Raw genomic sequence first — 17,746 nt, 5'->3', positions numbered from 1 at the left:
GTTTCTCCCATAAGAGAGACACTTACAGCACCTTGGGGGAGCGTTAATGGGGTTGCACTGGACAATAACTCCTGTGAGGCACTTCCACTCCCCTTCCCTGTACTACTTTTACGGGCTAAACAAGAAGATGAAAGGAGGGGGTGTTAGGAGGAGGACCATCGGGGCGACAGCATCCTTCAGCCTCCTCAAAGTCAGCTAGGCGGCTATTAACCTTGAGTTGGACTGCACCGAGCAAAAAATTATTAGGCAAAGTTATAATTTTATGGTGGTGTGGGAGCGGTACAAATAAATTCATGCTGGCGGGACAGGGTAATTGGAGGGCCTGGTAATAGGGTCCCCCCGAATGAACCCAGGTGTGAGGGAAAAGAAGTTCCAGCCCTACTCCCCCAGGTGATTTATCCCTCATTCTTCAGGCCCGGGGAGTGACTCATAGCCCTCAGCCACTTGGGCAGCCGGCCCAGCACTTTTAATTATGAGCCGATGGTAGGAGGAACTGAAGCAGGGCGAAGGAGAGGGAGGGGGAGATGGAGAAGGGGGGTTAAGGGAGGGATAAAACCAAGCTGGCTCGTGGCCCCCACTTCAGGGGCCTCTCCGTTAAAGCTCTTTAGCCGCGTAGATGACAGTAAGCGGGGTGGAGGAGTAGCGAGCGGGTGAGAGGTGCCAAGCTCGGGCGCTTTATCTCGTTAGCAGCCTTAAATGCCATGCCGACGCGCCCTCCGATTTGTCATTCCAGCTATTGGTCTCTGAGGGATTTGAGAGGTGCTCTGCGAGTTAAAAGAGACATTTCGACCCTGCATTATGCTTAATGGGAGGTGGAGAGGCCAGCAGGCTTATGGATACAGCAGAAGCTATCAGGGCTGAAATGCCAATCGAAAAAGCATTTTTCATATTAAGTTCAGACTTAGAGGAATGGATGTCGTGCCAGAAAACGTATGCAGAGTGGAAAAGACAACGAGCATCTTGAAGAAAACGGACTGCAATGACTGAATCTGAGATTTAAAAGTAGGGTCCTCTTAAAGACCATGAACTGAAAGACTCTATTGGTTTACAGCTTTGAATGCTCTTTGACCTTTATATCAGATTTTTACATCATAAAAACACGATTAAAAATGTTTAATAACTTTTAGTACTGAAAGTACTGAAAGTACTCGTCAGCAAAGACCTGACACTCTCCAGGCCTCAGAGAGTTGTAATGACAGCAGTTTTAAGCCGTTTTCATAGATTCTTGATCATTTCAGGAGGACTGCTCCGGATAGTCTCCTGATCTGGCTGTTCACACGTGATCCTCACTGCAGGAGAATATCCCTGTCTAATCTAACAGGGAGGGGGGCGGGGGGGGGGTCTCCTGAGGTAAGATGGGATGTGATGGTGCAACAGACTCTGTTAGACCATACTTTATTTACCGTTATATCAATGCTACATGGAGTTTGTCTGAATCACGACGTCAACAAAAGAGAGAAGAAGAAAATGTTGCAGTTTAATTACGTGCGCGGAGATCGTGGCGGTCGCACGCCTTCAGTCTTTGCACCGTGCAGCAGACACAGTACAGAAACGTCACTCCACCCTCTGATTCTCGTTTGCCTTCACACATTCTGGGGGACAGATACTGGGGCAGCAGTAGCTCAGTCTGTAGGGAACCAGAAGGTTGTGGGTTCAAGTCCTGATGTGGACCAAAATATGGAAGTTGGTCTGGTGCCAGGTCACCTCTCCCCACTCTGACATCTCTCCATTAATGCATGTCCTGTGTGGGATGCCTGTGTGTGTGAGGAGCATGTCTCTACAACAATATCAATAAAGAAATAAAAAATAAAGAAATAAAATACAGCTCCTCTGGGAAGCCCTAATATAGGTTTTTTTTTTTACTAAACTGGTCAAAATGTTGGTCTTTGGTCATATTATTAACCAAAAGCTGCTGTCATAAGATAAACAGAGAGATCAAATATGTTAGCGATGTTTCAGTTCTGAGCCCAACCGATTCATGCTATTTAGACAGCGTGCATGCAGTTTTAATAAAAGCAGAAAAAGGAGAAATTACCCGATATCGGATGCCTCGGACTTTCGGCATATACGACTCCTACTTTAATAGGCCTGTTTATTTACATTTGAATCTTTATTGTGTTATTCCTGCACATCAGATATTCACTTTCCTCTTGTTGACTAAATCATTACACAGGAAGCAGAGTGATGTTGCATCCCTGCATACACACTAGATGTAATTTTAAATGATGAAGGATTTCACTTTATTAAAGTAGACGTTTTTATAATGACATCAAGCAACTGGAGCAAAATTCGCCTAAAATTGATGAACCCATGAATAAATAACAAGGACAATAATCACTTTCATTACTACATGATATTAAAAATGGTACGAAAATCACATTTTACTCAGCTATCGGAAATTTCGCCTCGCTGGTTGTCTTCTGTTTTAACTCTGCCGAGATGCCAGGGTGATCGTGAAGAGGAGTATATTCAGCTCCTAACCGTGTGTGTGATAAGAAATCAACTGGGATCGACTGGGATGCATTGTCACCATTCCCAACCAGCTCGGAATTAGACTTGCTACACAAGACTTGGATTGAGCTGCGTCTGCATTCAGTGCCAGACCGTTTTCACACCAAAGTGTGCCAGAAAATAGGCTCCTTTTTTTCCAAGCAGAAATCTCTCCCTCTCCCTCTTTTCTATCTCTCTCCGTCTCTTTCTTTCTCAATCACTTATAGCCAACTGTTTCCTTCATCTGTCTCTGTAATAACCTCTGCAAGATGTGCGTGCAAGCTCATCTCAGAGGAGCATGTACGCCCACGCACACACAGAGACCTGCAGAGAAACCATGAATAAGCACACAATTTCAATTATCAATTTTAAAAAAGTAATTTACTGAAAATGAAGCAGTATAACCCACTCGGAGCTAAAGAAATTAAAAAGGAAAATGGGGAATGAATGTTGTTCGAGTCATTATTCAAGTAAAAACTATAAATGTTATTGTTGAAGCTTCTTAATCTAGAGATCATTATCACAAATCAATTACTGCTCTGATGAAGAAATCACTGACAAATATTTACAAATTTAACATTTTCAAGGTATAAAGATGCTTTATTAATTCAATAAAAAGACAGAAGCATATGAATTGAATATGAAAATGATTTATAATAACAGCCCTGTCGTACTTCCTCGGTATTAAACATCCGATATCTGACCTAAAAGAGCTACTCAAATGTGTTTATTTGTTCGGTGACTCTGTACTGTGATGAAACATGTTAACATTACGACTACATTTATACAAATCTTCCTATTTATTGTTAAAAACGGCCTTAAAGTTATTTACTATTTGAAACATGGCGGTGAATGCTGACATGAAGTGTCAGACGGGAGAGGGGGCCGGGGGTCTCCTGATGTAAGACGTGGCGTAAAAAAAACAACACAGAAGTAGCTGACGAAGCAAAAGAGTCAGCGTATGATGATATAATCAGAATATTTGCCTTTATGTTAGTGCTATGTGTAGTCCAACAGAAGGACTACATCAACAGAAGAGCGGGGAACAACTGAAAACATAACGCAGACGTTTCATTAGCTGCAGCCGTGCAGACGGGAGAATATCCAGCTGTGTTCACACATACAGCTCCTCCTGGAAATATCAGGAGTGTGAAAGCCCAATTACACATCCATAAACAGACCACACTCACATTTACACACTTTATAGCTTCTTTTTTTAATGATACAGTTGGCCTGGATCAAGGGTTTAGTTTTCCATTCAGTCAAAACAAAGATGCCACTCTGGGCAATGGGAATGTGTGTTGTCTACACACCCATCAGCCAGAACATTATGACCACATGCAGTCTAACACAAACAGCTTGACCATAAATTCCACTTTTAAAAAGCTTGTAATTCTGTACAACAGAGAAAAACAGAACCAGCAAGCTCATTAGGAAGGCCAGCTCCATTATTGGGACTATAATGGAAAACCTTCAGCAGGTCACAGAGGCAACAATGTTTTCAGAACTGAAGGCCGTTCTGAGAAATCCTGCACACCCACTCCACACCCTGGACTTTTATTTTATTATCATTTATTTCATGCACTTAAAACCAACACAAAATAGATAAAATAAAAAATAGTATGATTAGCTAAGACAAAAAAGAGATGTCGTTTGAAAGAAATGTGCTGGAGAGGCCAATTAAACCCTCCTAACGGGTAACACAGAAACAAGTTATTAAACTAGTCCAAAAATATATAATATTATATATCTGGCCAGGAAACATACTTAGAGTGTAAAAGAACACACAACAAGAAAGAGTAAACTTGGTTCAACAGAGCACTTTAAGTCACAGGTTGATCAACACGCTACAGGAAGTCCTTTCTCTTAACGGGAATGGAGAATAATGGGAAACCACCTGTTTGCAAAACAGTTTTATGTACTCAACTTGATTCATAAATACATTTGATCAGATGTTGTACACTGGATAATTTTGCACACTAACTACTTCTTATGCTTTATTAAGTTCTTGATATTGAGCTTTATTTCCTTATTAACTGTTTTTTTGCACAAATACATGAACACATATTCCTTGAATGTTTAAATGTGCTCAGCGATATAAAAAAACCCGATTCTGATTATAAAGGTTAATGATGCTCTTCGATATCTTTCATTTATTATTCCTCAATTTCAGTTTGTCTTTTAAAAAACAGACCTTACAATTTCAGTTTGTCTTGTTTTTGTCTCACAATATCAGCAATGAGCGTCTGCATACTTTATTTTCTGGCATTATTTCACAGTGCTATACCTTCATGTGTTTGTAACCTACAAGTTCTGCAACGATGATTCCAGAATCACACATCTTTAAGACTTGTGCAATAAATAAAGCACAACACTTACAGATTCCTATTATTAAAAATACTTCTTTATCCACCTTTGAATGTTGTTAGATGTCAGTGAGAAGATTTTATTTGTTACCTGGTTGTCAAATTTCAGTGACTGAGTACCGACGAGGAAACGAATGGCATCAGTTTCAGCTGACTGGGCTGTAAGTGCTCGAGCCTGCAAAGCACAAACATGACCATATTTATTCCTTTCAAAAAACAATATCATAGATTGCAGACATTATGATTGACATGGCAAGAAAGCTTTCACTAGCCCACATGTAAACAGTAATGAATGGTGTGACAGATCGGCAGCAGCTTGTACCTGAAATTCGAGCCCATAAATGACAGGAGCGTCGTCCTCCATATTACAGCCGGAATTTCTCGCCTCTAATTTTTCTTTTTTTTAAGTGTCGCCTTTAAGTGTTTTAAAAACACTTTAAGATTGACACTGTGCTGCGTTTCTGTACAAAAAGAATACAACAACACAGACTCCAAACTTCCGCGATTCAGAAATTGGGCTGGGGAAAAAGGAGCAAGTAAAAGTGCGTAACAGACATAGGGCAGCGTTATGTAGTGTTTGTAAATGAACGTAGAAGAAGTCAGGAATATCAAAATCCACGTCCGGATAAACATTGTCTGCTCTGGGACACCGTAGCTGCGGCTCAGAACCGCGCATGCGTACTAGAGTTTTGACTGTCATTCTGCAGTAAGGTGAGGAAATTAAACATTATCAAATCATGCTTGCGCCTTCTTTTGTCATTTAAAAGGTTTATGAACAGCGCGTTGGTGTGTATCTTCTTTCTGTAAAGCGTTAACAACTATAATTGAATCATTACTATAACATTTGGAACGGACTGTTGTTACACCAATGTTAGCTAACGCTGTCCATCCGGTGTTACGGTTTAAAGAGTGACCGTGTTAACTGGTGACCTCCCCGACAGTAATCTCTGGTTAGTGTTTCATTAAAGACACACATATAGTGGGCCTATTTTGACATTTGAATAAAAAGCCTCTCAAAGAGTATTCGTGCTTCAACATCTGCTGTAACATCGACTAAACCACAAACTCATCCGGCTGAAAGGTTTCCGGTTAACAGGGGTCACAAATTTAACCATAACACCGGCTAATGTAGCGTTAGCATGCGAGTACCAATAATAAAACCAGCAGATTGCACGATTAGTGATTTCAAAAAGGAGTTATGACAGGAGAGTCTGCGCCCTATTTATCTCTAAACGCTAATGATTTAGTGTTAAAAGTAGAGCATGACATTTGAATGATGCACAGTGGAGATGTAAGATTCACTCATCTAACAATACTATTCACGATACGATTCTTACATTATATTATTTATTTTACAAAATGAGACTGTAGACCAGGGGTGTCCAAAGTGCGGCCCTTGAGGGGATTTATTTGTCTCGTCTGTTATCTTCTCACTTCTTTTCATTTTCGGTATTGGGAAAGACAAAATGCTTCCACACCGACAATTAAAAAGACGGTGGTACGTCCTTGATTTTTAAATGTTGCTCGATAGCATCTGATGCTCACCATATTGATTCATTTTTTACCGATGTGAACATGACAACACAGTGTCATGAATATTGCTCACTCACTGTTGGTCTAAAATGAAAAGATTAATGTTTTGCTCTGTTTAATTGTAAAGAGCAGAACAATGGAGAGTGATGAGGCTCCAGCTCAGCGGCCTGTCACCTTGGACATCATTGCAGAAGATGTGACCAAGGAAGCCCCGGACCTTAACGCTCTGGCACCAACCGCCAGCCAGACCCCCTTCAGAGATGCCCTCCTTCCCCAGGAAGACAGCATAGACCTCGGTGGGGAGTTTGTCACCCCCCAAGAGGACAGCAGCGCGACACCTTCAGAGAGCCTGATGGACAAGCTCAACGACCAGATGATGGAGAGCGTCATGATTTCTGACTCACCTAATTACAGTGAGGAGGACGATGTAGCTCCCATTGACTCCTTGTTAGATGGTGGAATTGAGGAGGAGGAGGAGGAGGAGGAGGATAAGGCACAAGGGACTTCAGGTGGCACACAGGAACTAAGTGAAATTGGACACAATACAACTGAGATCACAGTTTCTGTGGAGGAACACGATAAAGGAGGGGATGACGACAAAGCAGACGAGGACATGAAGGAGCAGACAGAAACACAAGTGCAAGTTGCAGCTTGTGTTCCTCCACAAAGTGACACTCAGAGCCCGACTGATGCTGTGGAAATGGAACCAGAACTACAAGAAGCTAAAGGGACAAGCCCCAAAGAAGACCCTGTGCCTGTGTGCACCATATTCAGCCAGGGAACGCAGCCGAGGACTCTGGTGCCTGACGGCTTCCAGCCCACTCTCATCAAGTCCCCCAGCTTCAGCATGGGAAGTAGCGGGCCGAGCACTGAGGCAGTGACCCCCAATAAGCTGACACCCCCCCTTGTATGTCAGCCCAGCCCCAGCCTCAGTAAGTTCTTCTCTGACAATGGACAGTGCAATCCAGCTACTGATTTCTTTGATTCCTTCACTGTCCCCTCCTCCTTTATCTCGGTTTCTAACCCAAATGCTGATGGTCCTCCTGGCTCCAGTCCAGCACCCGCTGCCCCGACCCCTGAGCGCCAGCTCTCTTCCACCTCCTCCTCCATCTCCACCCCCGGGGGACTTCTGGATTCTGGTGCTCCCACCCCGAGCTCGGTGTTCTCCCCTGCCCCTACTGAAGCAACCACTAAAAGCCAGCCTCCTTCAGCTCAAGCAGTCCCAGCTCCACCTCAGACCCCGGCCAGTCAGCCACAGCCCTTTAACCAGCTGCAGGCCGTGTTCTCGGGCAGTGATGACCCGTTTGCGAAAGCCTTGAGTCTGAGTGAAGTGGACAGACGGCATGATGCCTGGCTGCCGTCTGAGGAGACCAGGAAGGTGTTGATCTCTGTGGCCACGCAGCAGTACAACCCGGCTTATGTGGAGACCAACAGACTCACCATGCCAGGACTCAAGTTTGACAACCTGCAGGTAAGCATTCAGTTTCTACGAACAAAACATACATCTTCAGAAAGCCCTTGGAGTCAATTCTGATAGTACCGCGCCATTAAGAGCTGTAAATAAGTCTCTGCTAAAAGGGAACTCCACCAGTGTTAAACTCCAAGTTAATGACAGTTTGTCCTTCTCAGCCCACGAGTTGTTTTAGAAATTCTTCTTTAACTCTGGAAATTAGCCTTTACCAACCCGTACAGAAGGTATTTATTTAAACTTTATATCAAACAAAGTAAAGCAGGAAAATGTCACAAATAATCATCTGGAATCAAAACGTGTTTTCTATTTATAGCTGCAGCACAAACACATGTGCCCTTGCTCCTGGGCTTCGATTTCATGTTTCTTTCAAATAAAGATCCTCTGAGTTCTTTCGACAGCAACATTTATCTGTTTTAAAATCCTTTAAAGATCATAAGTCACTTATTTATTGGATAGAATCTTCTGGCTTGAATCCACCTCACAGCTCAGTTTGTGTTCATTATCCCCTCAAAAAAATGCCTGCGTGAATAAATGAATAAATCACAGCTTTCTTTCTTTTCTGTCTTCTGGAGTTTTTGCACACTACAGTTTTCTCCCAAAAAAAAAATTAGAACAACTTTAAAGCTGGATTAGGGTGACATTTTCTGCTGTGTGGTTTTTGTTTTTCTCCTTTTTTTAGTTTGATGTTGTTTCATTGATTGTAATTTTGTCTTAATGAGTTAATAGCTTGATCTGGAGTTTAACAGTCACCCGATCTCTTAATGTAATGCAGCGCAGCAACCACTAATAAGTCCTGATGCAATGTTTTGGCATCATGCATTTAGAGCTGAGATTTGAAATGTTAATCCTAACATGAAAGATGTTCGATCGGTTATGTTCTTTTTAAGTTCTGTGTGTGTGTTTGGTTTTAGGGCGATGCTGTAAAAGACCTCATGCTTCGTTTCCTGGGAGAACAGGCAGCGATGAAGCGACAGGTCCTCACTGCCAACTCTGTGGAGCAGTCCTTCAATGGCCTCAAACAGCTCATCGTAAGTCATTCACTTTACTGTGTGTAAAAAAAAAAAAAAAAAAAGAAATGCTTTAACTCCCTTTTTTAACCGCCAAATTCCACCATATGCGTGTTTGTTCCGTCTCCGCTCCGTTACGCCAGCAGAGCAGACGGTTTATCACTTTATTCAGCGAGTGTGCTTCCACTGCGCTGCGCCCCATCACCGGCAGTCCGAAGCCCTCCGCAGCACATACGCAGTGCTTGTATTTTTGCCGTGTGCAGGAGCACAGCTCATCAACTTACAGCGAGTCACCAGTGAAGGACGAGGATGCACGGAGCCCTAACAGAGCGGAGCGCACGCGTAATAAACACGTATCTGCTTGAGGCTCTCGGCGTCACAAACTGTGCTTAAGCAGTCTAAAAGAAAGAATTCAATAAATTAGCATCTTTACTGTGTAGTCTCGTCAGCATTTCTAGCATGATGTAATTACTGTGCCATATTTTGCTTATTCATTCAGCCTTTGCATGATGAAATCAGTAGCTTTCTTAACCCGTTTTATACCCTCTGTGTCTGAATTACAATTTAGATTTCTAACAATAAGAAATGTGACACAGAAATACACAGCCGCCTGTTAAAATGCAGCAAAAACAATGGATTTGAATATAAATCCCGCCTCTGACAATGCAAATAACCAATCAAAGTGCAGGATTTTGGCTTGGCATTTCAACAGGGTGCAGGTCACCTTTTGGGTTACAGCCCTGCCCAGGCCATCCGCCCCCCCCCCCTTCATATTATGCCACCCCTCAGTTTGAGTAGAAGTGGTCCACACAGATTTGAATCAAAGACGAGATAATGCATCATGATGTGTTTATATAATGTCTTTGCACGTCCTTTACTCATGCACACATTTTGAAGGTAACGCCTTATGATGTACCCTGCAGACGGGCAGCATGTTGGGCTGCATGTCAGAATGGGTTTTGTCAATAACGTCTGGAGAAATGAGAATTCTGCAAAGTATTATGAGATACTGTTAAAAATGATCAGGGCCTCCCTCTTTATAGATCGTTAGATCTTTTCACGGGTTGAATGAGAAACTGTCCAAGCACAGAAGAAAAGCAAATATACATTACGAGTTGTTTCATATTGTCACGTCTTGTGGCGTGCTGCTCAACAGTCGGGAGTGGAACAGCTCACAGCAGCTTCAGTGACTTTTGGTTGTGTGCTTTTTTTTTTGGGACCATTACCTCTCTTTCTGAAGGTTAATGACAACACCACAGTTAGGTTACGGCGGCCTAACATCCCGTGGTTACTGCAGCACGTCTGACCTTCTGACAGTCAGCCAGTACGGTCAGTGATTCTACTGAAAGTGCTGGCTGTTCAGGACTCAGCTGACTGATAACGGTGAATCATCCGTCTCCTTTCTTTTCATATTACATCCCTCTGCCGGTCTTCTGCGGAGCACGTAAATCTGTCGTTCTTTGCGACTCTCCGGCCCTCGTGCGCTCCCTTCCACCATGTTATCTGACCCACAGCTGACCCTCGGAGACGGCTGGTATTTAAAACATATGCACAGCAGAAGCAGACAGCGTGATGCAGAGAGGGGAAAGAGGAGAGGAGGGTGGAGTAAAGTGGAGGGATGGAGAGGTGGAGATCCACTTGGCTCACAAGTTCTTTTCTCCTGCTGTGCACATGTATTATGCATGGGACTGCTGTGCATATTTCAAGGGCCTTCTGGACTTGCTGTATACGCACACACACAAACACAAACACACAAACAAGGTGGTACTCTCAGCTTGCAGTCAACTGCACTACAGTATATGGTGTAGGTGAGTGTGTGTGTGTGTGTGTAAGAGGATCATACGCCGTCTGCCAATTGGTGTGGGTGGCTCCCTGGAGCAAGAGGCAAAAGAAAAGACGGAGCTGGAGAGGTAACGCAGGCCTACAGGAGAGATGTCAAGAAATGACAAGCAAAAAAACAGGGAGAAATGCGTGTCAGAGGTATGGAAGCAGAGGAGGCTACACCTGGCTCCAAGCAGTAAACACTTCTACACACACACACACTCATGAATGTGGAGGCCTGATTATCATATTGATATGTTATAAAGTAACATGGGCATCAGTTTCTTCTGCGTTAGTAGATAACGTTTTTTTACTTTCAGAGGTAATTTAGCAAGACGCTCGTTTGTTTGTTTAAGGTTTCAAGCCACACCGACTTCCCTTATCACTCTATGGGATGAAGGACTTTAATATTTTGATATATTAAACTTAAGATAACAGACAAAGAGAAGCTAGTGCAGATAACATTAGCTGCAGCTTTTAAAAAAAATAAACTTTTGTTTAAACTTTTACTGTTTTCAGTTTTGGGAATTCTTTTTTTTTTTAGGGCAGGAGAATATCTTTACTCACGGCTCTTTCCCCAGAAAGAAAACCTCAAAACAACCTGAGCAACTTGAAATGAGCCGTCTGTGGCTCAGTTAGCAGAGGTATCTCTTAACTGGAAGGTCGGGGGTTTAATCCCCAGCTCCTGCAGCAACATGTCCAATGTGTCTTCGGGCAAGGCACTTAACCCCAAAATGCTGCTTCATCAGCGGCGTATAAATGTGTATGAATGGGATTACTTCATTCTGAAGGTCATAGTGACCTCTACCATCAGTATGTGAATGTGTGTGACCTGCAGTGTGAAAGAGCTTTGAGTTGTCAGAAGACTAAAAAGAATTGCTATACAAGCTTAAGTCTATTTACCATTTACCAAATGAGACAGCAGCTCAGCTCTCGGCCCCCTCTAAGAGCCTGTAGAAAGGAGGGTTACAAAAACAGCATATTTCAGCATGGATACTGTGTTTTTGTTCAACCTGAATAATTGGGTATGATGGATAATTCAGCTCCTCTTAAACACAGTGTGAATGACGATTACTCAAAGCTCATTTAAAGACTCCGCTTACGGAGTTTACAGCCCGATGCATCACCACGGTTGGAGTCAGTTTGGGATCTCCTTGACTGCTGATTGAAGTTTTTCATTCGAAGAGTTCAACCCCACTGACTTTTATCAAAGTCTGCAAAAGTACCTGACAAACAAAACCTATGAATTAAAGTTATGTCATGTAGATAAACGGGACAAAATGAATCTTTTCTGCATGTTTACACCCACATCAGATCTGCCCCCTGTTTTGTCTTTCATACTTCCAGAAGAGGCTCAGATCTCACGCGGATGAATGAGTAGCTGCGATGTTAAATTCCACATCGCTTCTCACCAGTCAGAACGTGATGTGGTCAGTCGCTGTGCACAGACACATCACTCATGGCTCGTTTAAAACAGTTGAATTTGATACTTGTGGTGCTTGAAAGGAAGTTCTCTTTTCACTCTAAAGGTCGGAGTCGGTGACAGAGCAGCTGCTTTAGATTTAGTGTCCCGTTCAAAAACACTTCAATTAAGCTCATGATTGCTGACACTGAGACTTGAACCCAAGGCCTCCAGCTGAAGGACACCATCTCTGCTCCCTGCATCAGTGTGGAGTCCTGTTCCCGAACAGGGAGCTCGGATTGGTCTTGATTGGTTCGCTGACATAATAATCATTCATAGAGTCACTCCCACTGATGAATAGACTAGACACCATCTGCCTTCTTCATTTACGACCATTCACATGCATTCAAATGATAAACTCACTAATGAATTAAACATTTCCAAACTTTTAACATAAAACAAAGTCATTGATCAAAGCTGCAGAAGTTGTTGTAGCCGGCTGAGCTTGGTGGGAGGTTTGAAAAATGACCAGTGTGGTAAGACGTGAACAAGCAGAGTGTGCACACACAGGGAAGAGTGTAAGTGTAAGTGTAACCTCGTGCAGCTGGATGTTTGGTCTGTGACAGTGGATCCTTTACTTCATACACGATTGTGAGAAAAACTTTGATTGTGTAAGAAGTGAATGGAGCCCTGGTAAAGTCCAATTTGAAGCCTTAAGTTTGGCATCGTAGCCATGTAGGAGTTCCTCTTTTTATTGGACTGGAAATTCTTTATAGTCCCAAAGGGCCAATTTGATTTGCAACAGAGGTCCATACAGGCCATACTCATCATAAAAATGGCAGAAAGACATAAATACAGTTTATAAAACATAACTCTCATGGATATCAGCATGATGGTCGTTAGCTGAAGTGGAAGGTGGAGCTTGTTTTCAGAGTTTTAGAGTGTATTGCCAAAGCTCGATGGCGACCTGTGAGAGTGTCAACAACAAAAAAAATGTTCCCTTCTAAAAGGTGATGCTAAATAGCATCACCTTTTGCGCCATTTATTGACTAACTTTTTCTGTCAGCCTCAAGTGGCCTTTAAAGGAACTGCAGGTTTTTTCACATCCCTGTTGGCTTACATTTTCGTCCCTGGAGACATCTGTCCTCGGTGAGATAGTATTCAGTTTCAAGCACGGTGCGTGTGTTAGTTTACACGCTTTAAACACATTTTATGCTACTCTCTATTTGATGTCAGACATGATGATCCTGCATGGATGGAGTGTGTGTGTGTGTGTGTGTGTGTGTGTGTGTGTGTGTGTGTGTGTGTGTGTGTGTGTGTGTGTGTGTGTGTGTGTGTGTGTGTGTGTGTGTGTGTGTGTGTGTGTGTGTGTGTGTGTGTGTGTGTGTGTGTGTGTGTGTGTGTGTGTGTGTGTGTGTGTGTTAAAGCTTTGCTATGAGCTGGCAGAATGAGTCATGCTGCAGACCCAGAGTGTGACTGCACCAACTGACACTGCACACTCGCTCAGTACATACATGTGCACTGAGTTCAACACACGCAACATGGAAATTAAAACTTTGCACTTCCTCTCTTTGTCTCTCCCATCGTGTGGACCTCACTGTTCAGCGTTGTCGTTACATATTGTTTCTGGTAATGCCTCTTGCTGCGTTAGACTTCACATGATGATGATGAATCTGTAGAATAATCCTAATCCTAGAGTTCATGTTGTTTGGACCTGTGCATGATAATTTCTTTATTAGCATTTAAAAAAAACAACAGGACTCATTATACATCATCATGGGTTCAAAACTGAGGAGCTTTTGTTTGTGTTTTTACAATCTACTCTAAATTATAGCTCTAAATAAAACGTTTGAGCTGTAAGATGTCCAAATCAGAAGACAATCATTCATCACAGCCAAAGACGGCCTCTCAAAGAAGCTTTTTATCGCCCAACCAACAATCATAACCCCGTTTGAATTAACACTGATGAAGATAAAAGCAGTGCAGATAAAATCCCCTCATTAGAATTTTAAGTGTTCGAACCAGACAACATTTTCTCGACTAATGACTTACCATTCATCAGTCCCATCTTCATTTTTGTTCCAATATCTGCGATATTTTTGATTACTTCAACATGTTTTGTAATAGGAGACAAAGAGAGGGGAGGGCTGGCTTTTAAATGACAGAAAAGTGAAAAATATCTCACGTTTAATGTGTTTAAAATGACCCATGAGCAGTCGACCCACTTCAGCTGTGATCCTTGTTACGCTAACATGTTGTTACCACGTCTCCGGCCCTGTGCCCACCTTGTGTTTTTTTCCGTTGGGGAAAAAGCGTTGGCTGTCCGCTCAAGAGCTCTTGCATGAAACGTTTTTGTTTGTGTTTTTACTGTATGTTTTACAGTTGAGATCTGATCAGAAGGAGAAGGTTATCTTATCTTTGGAGGAGAGCAACTGGTGACGTCAACAACAGCTGAAAGTTTTTAACTTGAGTGCTCGGAGCGGCCTGCTCCTGCAAACGCTCTCTCCTCATTGGAAACAAATGAAATCAAAAAAAGCTCCGGAAAAAAAAATGGGAGTTAGACATTGGGCCTTACTGCTTTGATGAAGGTTTTAAGGCTTATAGACGCTGACAATTTTTTTGTCTGATTGCAGAGCAAAGGGAAAATCCGGACATGGCTGACAAGACTCTTCTGTTTAGAGGTTACTATATGATCCATGTGATGGTTGTCACTATACCATCATTTTAAACTTCAATATGATCCTTATTAAAATCAAAGTGTATCAATACGTTTTTTCGATACCGTGGCAACCAAACTACAATTCCTGGAAACGTAATATTTAGCAATTTCTCGTTTTGTTATGACCAGAAACATGCAGACAAATGTTGCCAATTTATGTATGCTGTTAAGACAGCTTATATAAAATAATAAATACAATTTAAAAAATAAATAAATATCTCCTCGTAAAATAACAAAGTGTTACAACAGTGGGCTCAAAAGTGCTGAATAGTATCAACCATATTTTGAACAATTTTGGCAGCCTTACTTTGAAGCTCAGTTTTATCCTGAACACTAAACTACATCATCAGTTGGTTTTCTTTTGCTATGTTGAGGAGCGATCAGGAAGTGTTGGTTACAGAGTTTGCTGAGTGTCCTGGCCCGCCCTCTCCTCCTGCCTTTGTCTTCTGGGTGACCTCTGCTGTGTGGTCAGCAGTGGGTTTGTCTGTGGCTCAGCACCACCCAGGGCCGGCCTCATCTGTCTCTCTCATTAGCCATCACCCCCCTCTGCTCCTCCTCCTCCTCCCTCTTCCTCCTTCTCCTTCATCTCTGTCTATTCTCCCCTCCCTCTGTACTTTCCACCAGAGACTCTAACCTCTCTTTCCTCCCACAGTGTGATGCCGTCTGGGCCCAGGGCCAGCAAAATGCCTGCGTGTCTGTGTGTGTGTGTGTGTGTTTGTGTGTGAGAAAAAGTGAGACCCACCTTTGCTGGGTCACACACACACACACACACACACCGATAATCACTGCAATGACCCAGCTGCTGCATCGCACTTTGATATCATTGCTGTAACCTTTACTTGTCATTATCGTAACCTTTTTACATAGCTGTCATTTCCTCCACCAGTTACTCTTGCAAGCCGCGGTCTGGTTAATGCACCGTCAGCTTTTGTAGCGCTGAAGGGCATGTTTAAACCTTAGTGGTAGTTGTTTTCACCTTGCTCTGTTTGTCTTGGCTGGAGCCATATGCTCAGAGCAACAGTGAAAGTACAGATACAGGTTAGCCTGTTTGACCGCGAACACACACGTAGTTTAATACAGCTACGACTGTTTTTGTTTTCAGTGTTGCCTTTATTCCTTTTCTTAATACTAGCTTGTTAGCCTAGTGTGTGTGTGTGTGTGTGTGTGTGTGTGTGTGTGTGTGTGTGTGTGTGTGTGTGTGTGTGTGTGTGTGTGTGTGTGTGTGTGTGTGTGTGTGTGTGTGTGTGTGTGTGTGTGTGTGTGTGTGTGTGTGTGTGTGTGTGTGTGTGTGTGTGTGTGTGTGTGTGTGTGTGTGTGTGTGTGTGTTGACAGCCGTCTGCAGGCTTGAGAAGACAGCAGGTAGGGTGAGAGGATCTGCTTTCTCCTGAGAACAGCCTGCTCAGGTGTGCTGCATTAAATTCCTCCCTGACTCCGCCCACATACCTGCAGCAAGGAGAACACAGCCAGCAAAGACAAAATACAGGGAGAGGCCAAGCTGGCGGCAGCAGTCATTAACTGGAGCTCGAGTTCTGGTCAGGAGTTTGTGACTCAAACTATTGATTGTTAGTTTAACGGTCTTGTTAATCTGTTGGCGACTAAAGAGAGTGATGCATTTAATCGTTGAGTCAGCTCATCGTGCACATGAATCATAACGTTTTCCTCTGAACCTTCCTCAAACTGCACATCATGACAGAGAGACTTTTTGACTTCCTCTGTCCTCGTTTTCAGGATGTGACTTTCACTGAACAACTTGAAAGATATTGGCCTCCAGATTTCTTCAAAAAAAAAAACAACGAATCCTTGTTGTCCCAACACCTCAAGCTTCAGTTCACCCAAACCGAGCGAAATATTGGCCAATCAGTAACCTCCCTCTCCAGTCAGCCTCAACTATGTGGTCTTACAATAGAGGAAAACACTTCCTGTGTGTGCTGAACTTCAGTGGTGCTCTCAGAGGTAAAAGGAAGTGGGACATTTCTGTTATTGTTGACAACAAAACCATCAAAAGCTTTCCAGTTGCCCACTACTCGATGAGCGGTCGATATCGCCCAGAGGAGCGTCACTTAGAACTCACAAGCTGTGATGAAACATCTCAGGGACTGTTATGTAGAGTTCTCACACAAGCCATGAGCTCGCGCAGAGTGTCCTCACATAATATATTATGCAAGTGTGTGTCCCAACATCTATCATTGTCGCTGTTTGAAGAGTCCAGTGATTGCCTGCGGGAGACAAAATGGCTGCTGTGTGAAGTTCACATCAGTACAGCAGCCAAGCAGGCCGTCCTCCAGCTCCAGGGCAATCTTCTGTCCCCTGGTTCAAGTGTCTGTAGACCAACTACACAGGCATCAAAGCAAACTTAGCCGCTGTCGGTAATGACTGGCTTTCACTTTTAACATATTACAAATGTGTTTTTTTTTTCTCACACACTCTCACAATCCAAAATGCAGGGGCTTAATTGAAGCCGCTTGGGAGCTCCCTGTGTTAACCAAAGACGGTGTGAGGCAGCCTTTTAACGTCCGACTCGCCTTGAGGCTCCAGGTCTTGTGAGAGAAGACGTGGGCGTCCGTTTGTTCATCAAGCTTTGTCCTGCAGGCTTTTTTTTTTTTTAAAAACTCACTAAAGGAAAGGCGCACTGAACTCTTGATCTTCAACACATTTTAGAAGACTCACCCCTTTTAATCACAACCACACTAATTATGTTTGTGTGTGTGTGTGTGTGTGTGAGAGAGAGGAGGCGATATGTGTCTCATAGCATGCAGTTTTCTGTGTAAGTGAGAAAAGACGACTGAAGTTAACTATCAGTACAAACAATGAAGTCAAGCTGAATGTGCTTCAAAAGGAGGTGCTGTGTTTTTAATCTTGGGCTCTAATTGATGTTTAAAAATTGACGGGCTGGTATGGGAGGTTGTGATGGCTGCATTATGACTCTGTAAGCACTGA

The 17,746-nt window shown here is 43.1% G+C and overlaps 2 protein-coding genes across 4 annotated transcripts in view; one reads left to right on the top strand and one right to left on the bottom strand.

The window, feature by feature from the left end:
* eipr1 (EARP complex and GARP complex interacting protein 1) overlaps positions 1-5,379 on the bottom strand; it is a 49,515-nt gene extending 44,136 nt beyond the window's left edge. The window contains exons 1-2 of the mRNA XM_079369986.1: positions 5,179-5,379; positions 4,948-5,031 (exon numbers count right to left, since the gene is read on the bottom strand). Of these exons, the coding sequence (XP_079226112.1) occupies positions 4,948-5,031; positions 5,179-5,220 (126 nt within the window). The 5' untranslated portion in view covers positions 5,221-5,379. The remainder of the gene's footprint in view (positions 1-4,947; positions 5,032-5,178) is intronic.
* Positions 5,380-5,474: 95 nt separating this feature from the next.
* The window catches only part of trappc12 (trafficking protein particle complex subunit 12), a 31,834-nt gene continuing 19,562 nt past the window's right edge, over positions 5,475-17,746 (top strand). For 2 of the 3 annotated variants that reach the window (XM_079369975.1, XM_079369974.1), the window contains exons 1-3: positions 5,576-5,642; positions 6,517-7,860; positions 8,772-8,888. In XM_079369975.1, the coding sequence (XP_079226101.1) occupies positions 5,628-5,642; positions 6,517-7,860; positions 8,772-8,888 (1,476 nt within the window). In that variant the 5' untranslated portion in view covers positions 5,576-5,627. The other variant, XM_079369976.1, reaches the window with a different exon arrangement.

The sequence above is a fragment of the Symphodus melops genome (assembly GCF_947650265.1).
Source record: "Symphodus melops genome assembly, chromosome: 19".
Classification (NCBI taxonomy): domain Eukaryota; kingdom Metazoa; phylum Chordata; class Actinopteri; order Labriformes; family Labridae; genus Symphodus; species Symphodus melops.
The sequence above is the reverse complement of the archived record's forward strand: the minus strand, read 5'-3'. Positions and strand labels throughout refer to the sequence as shown.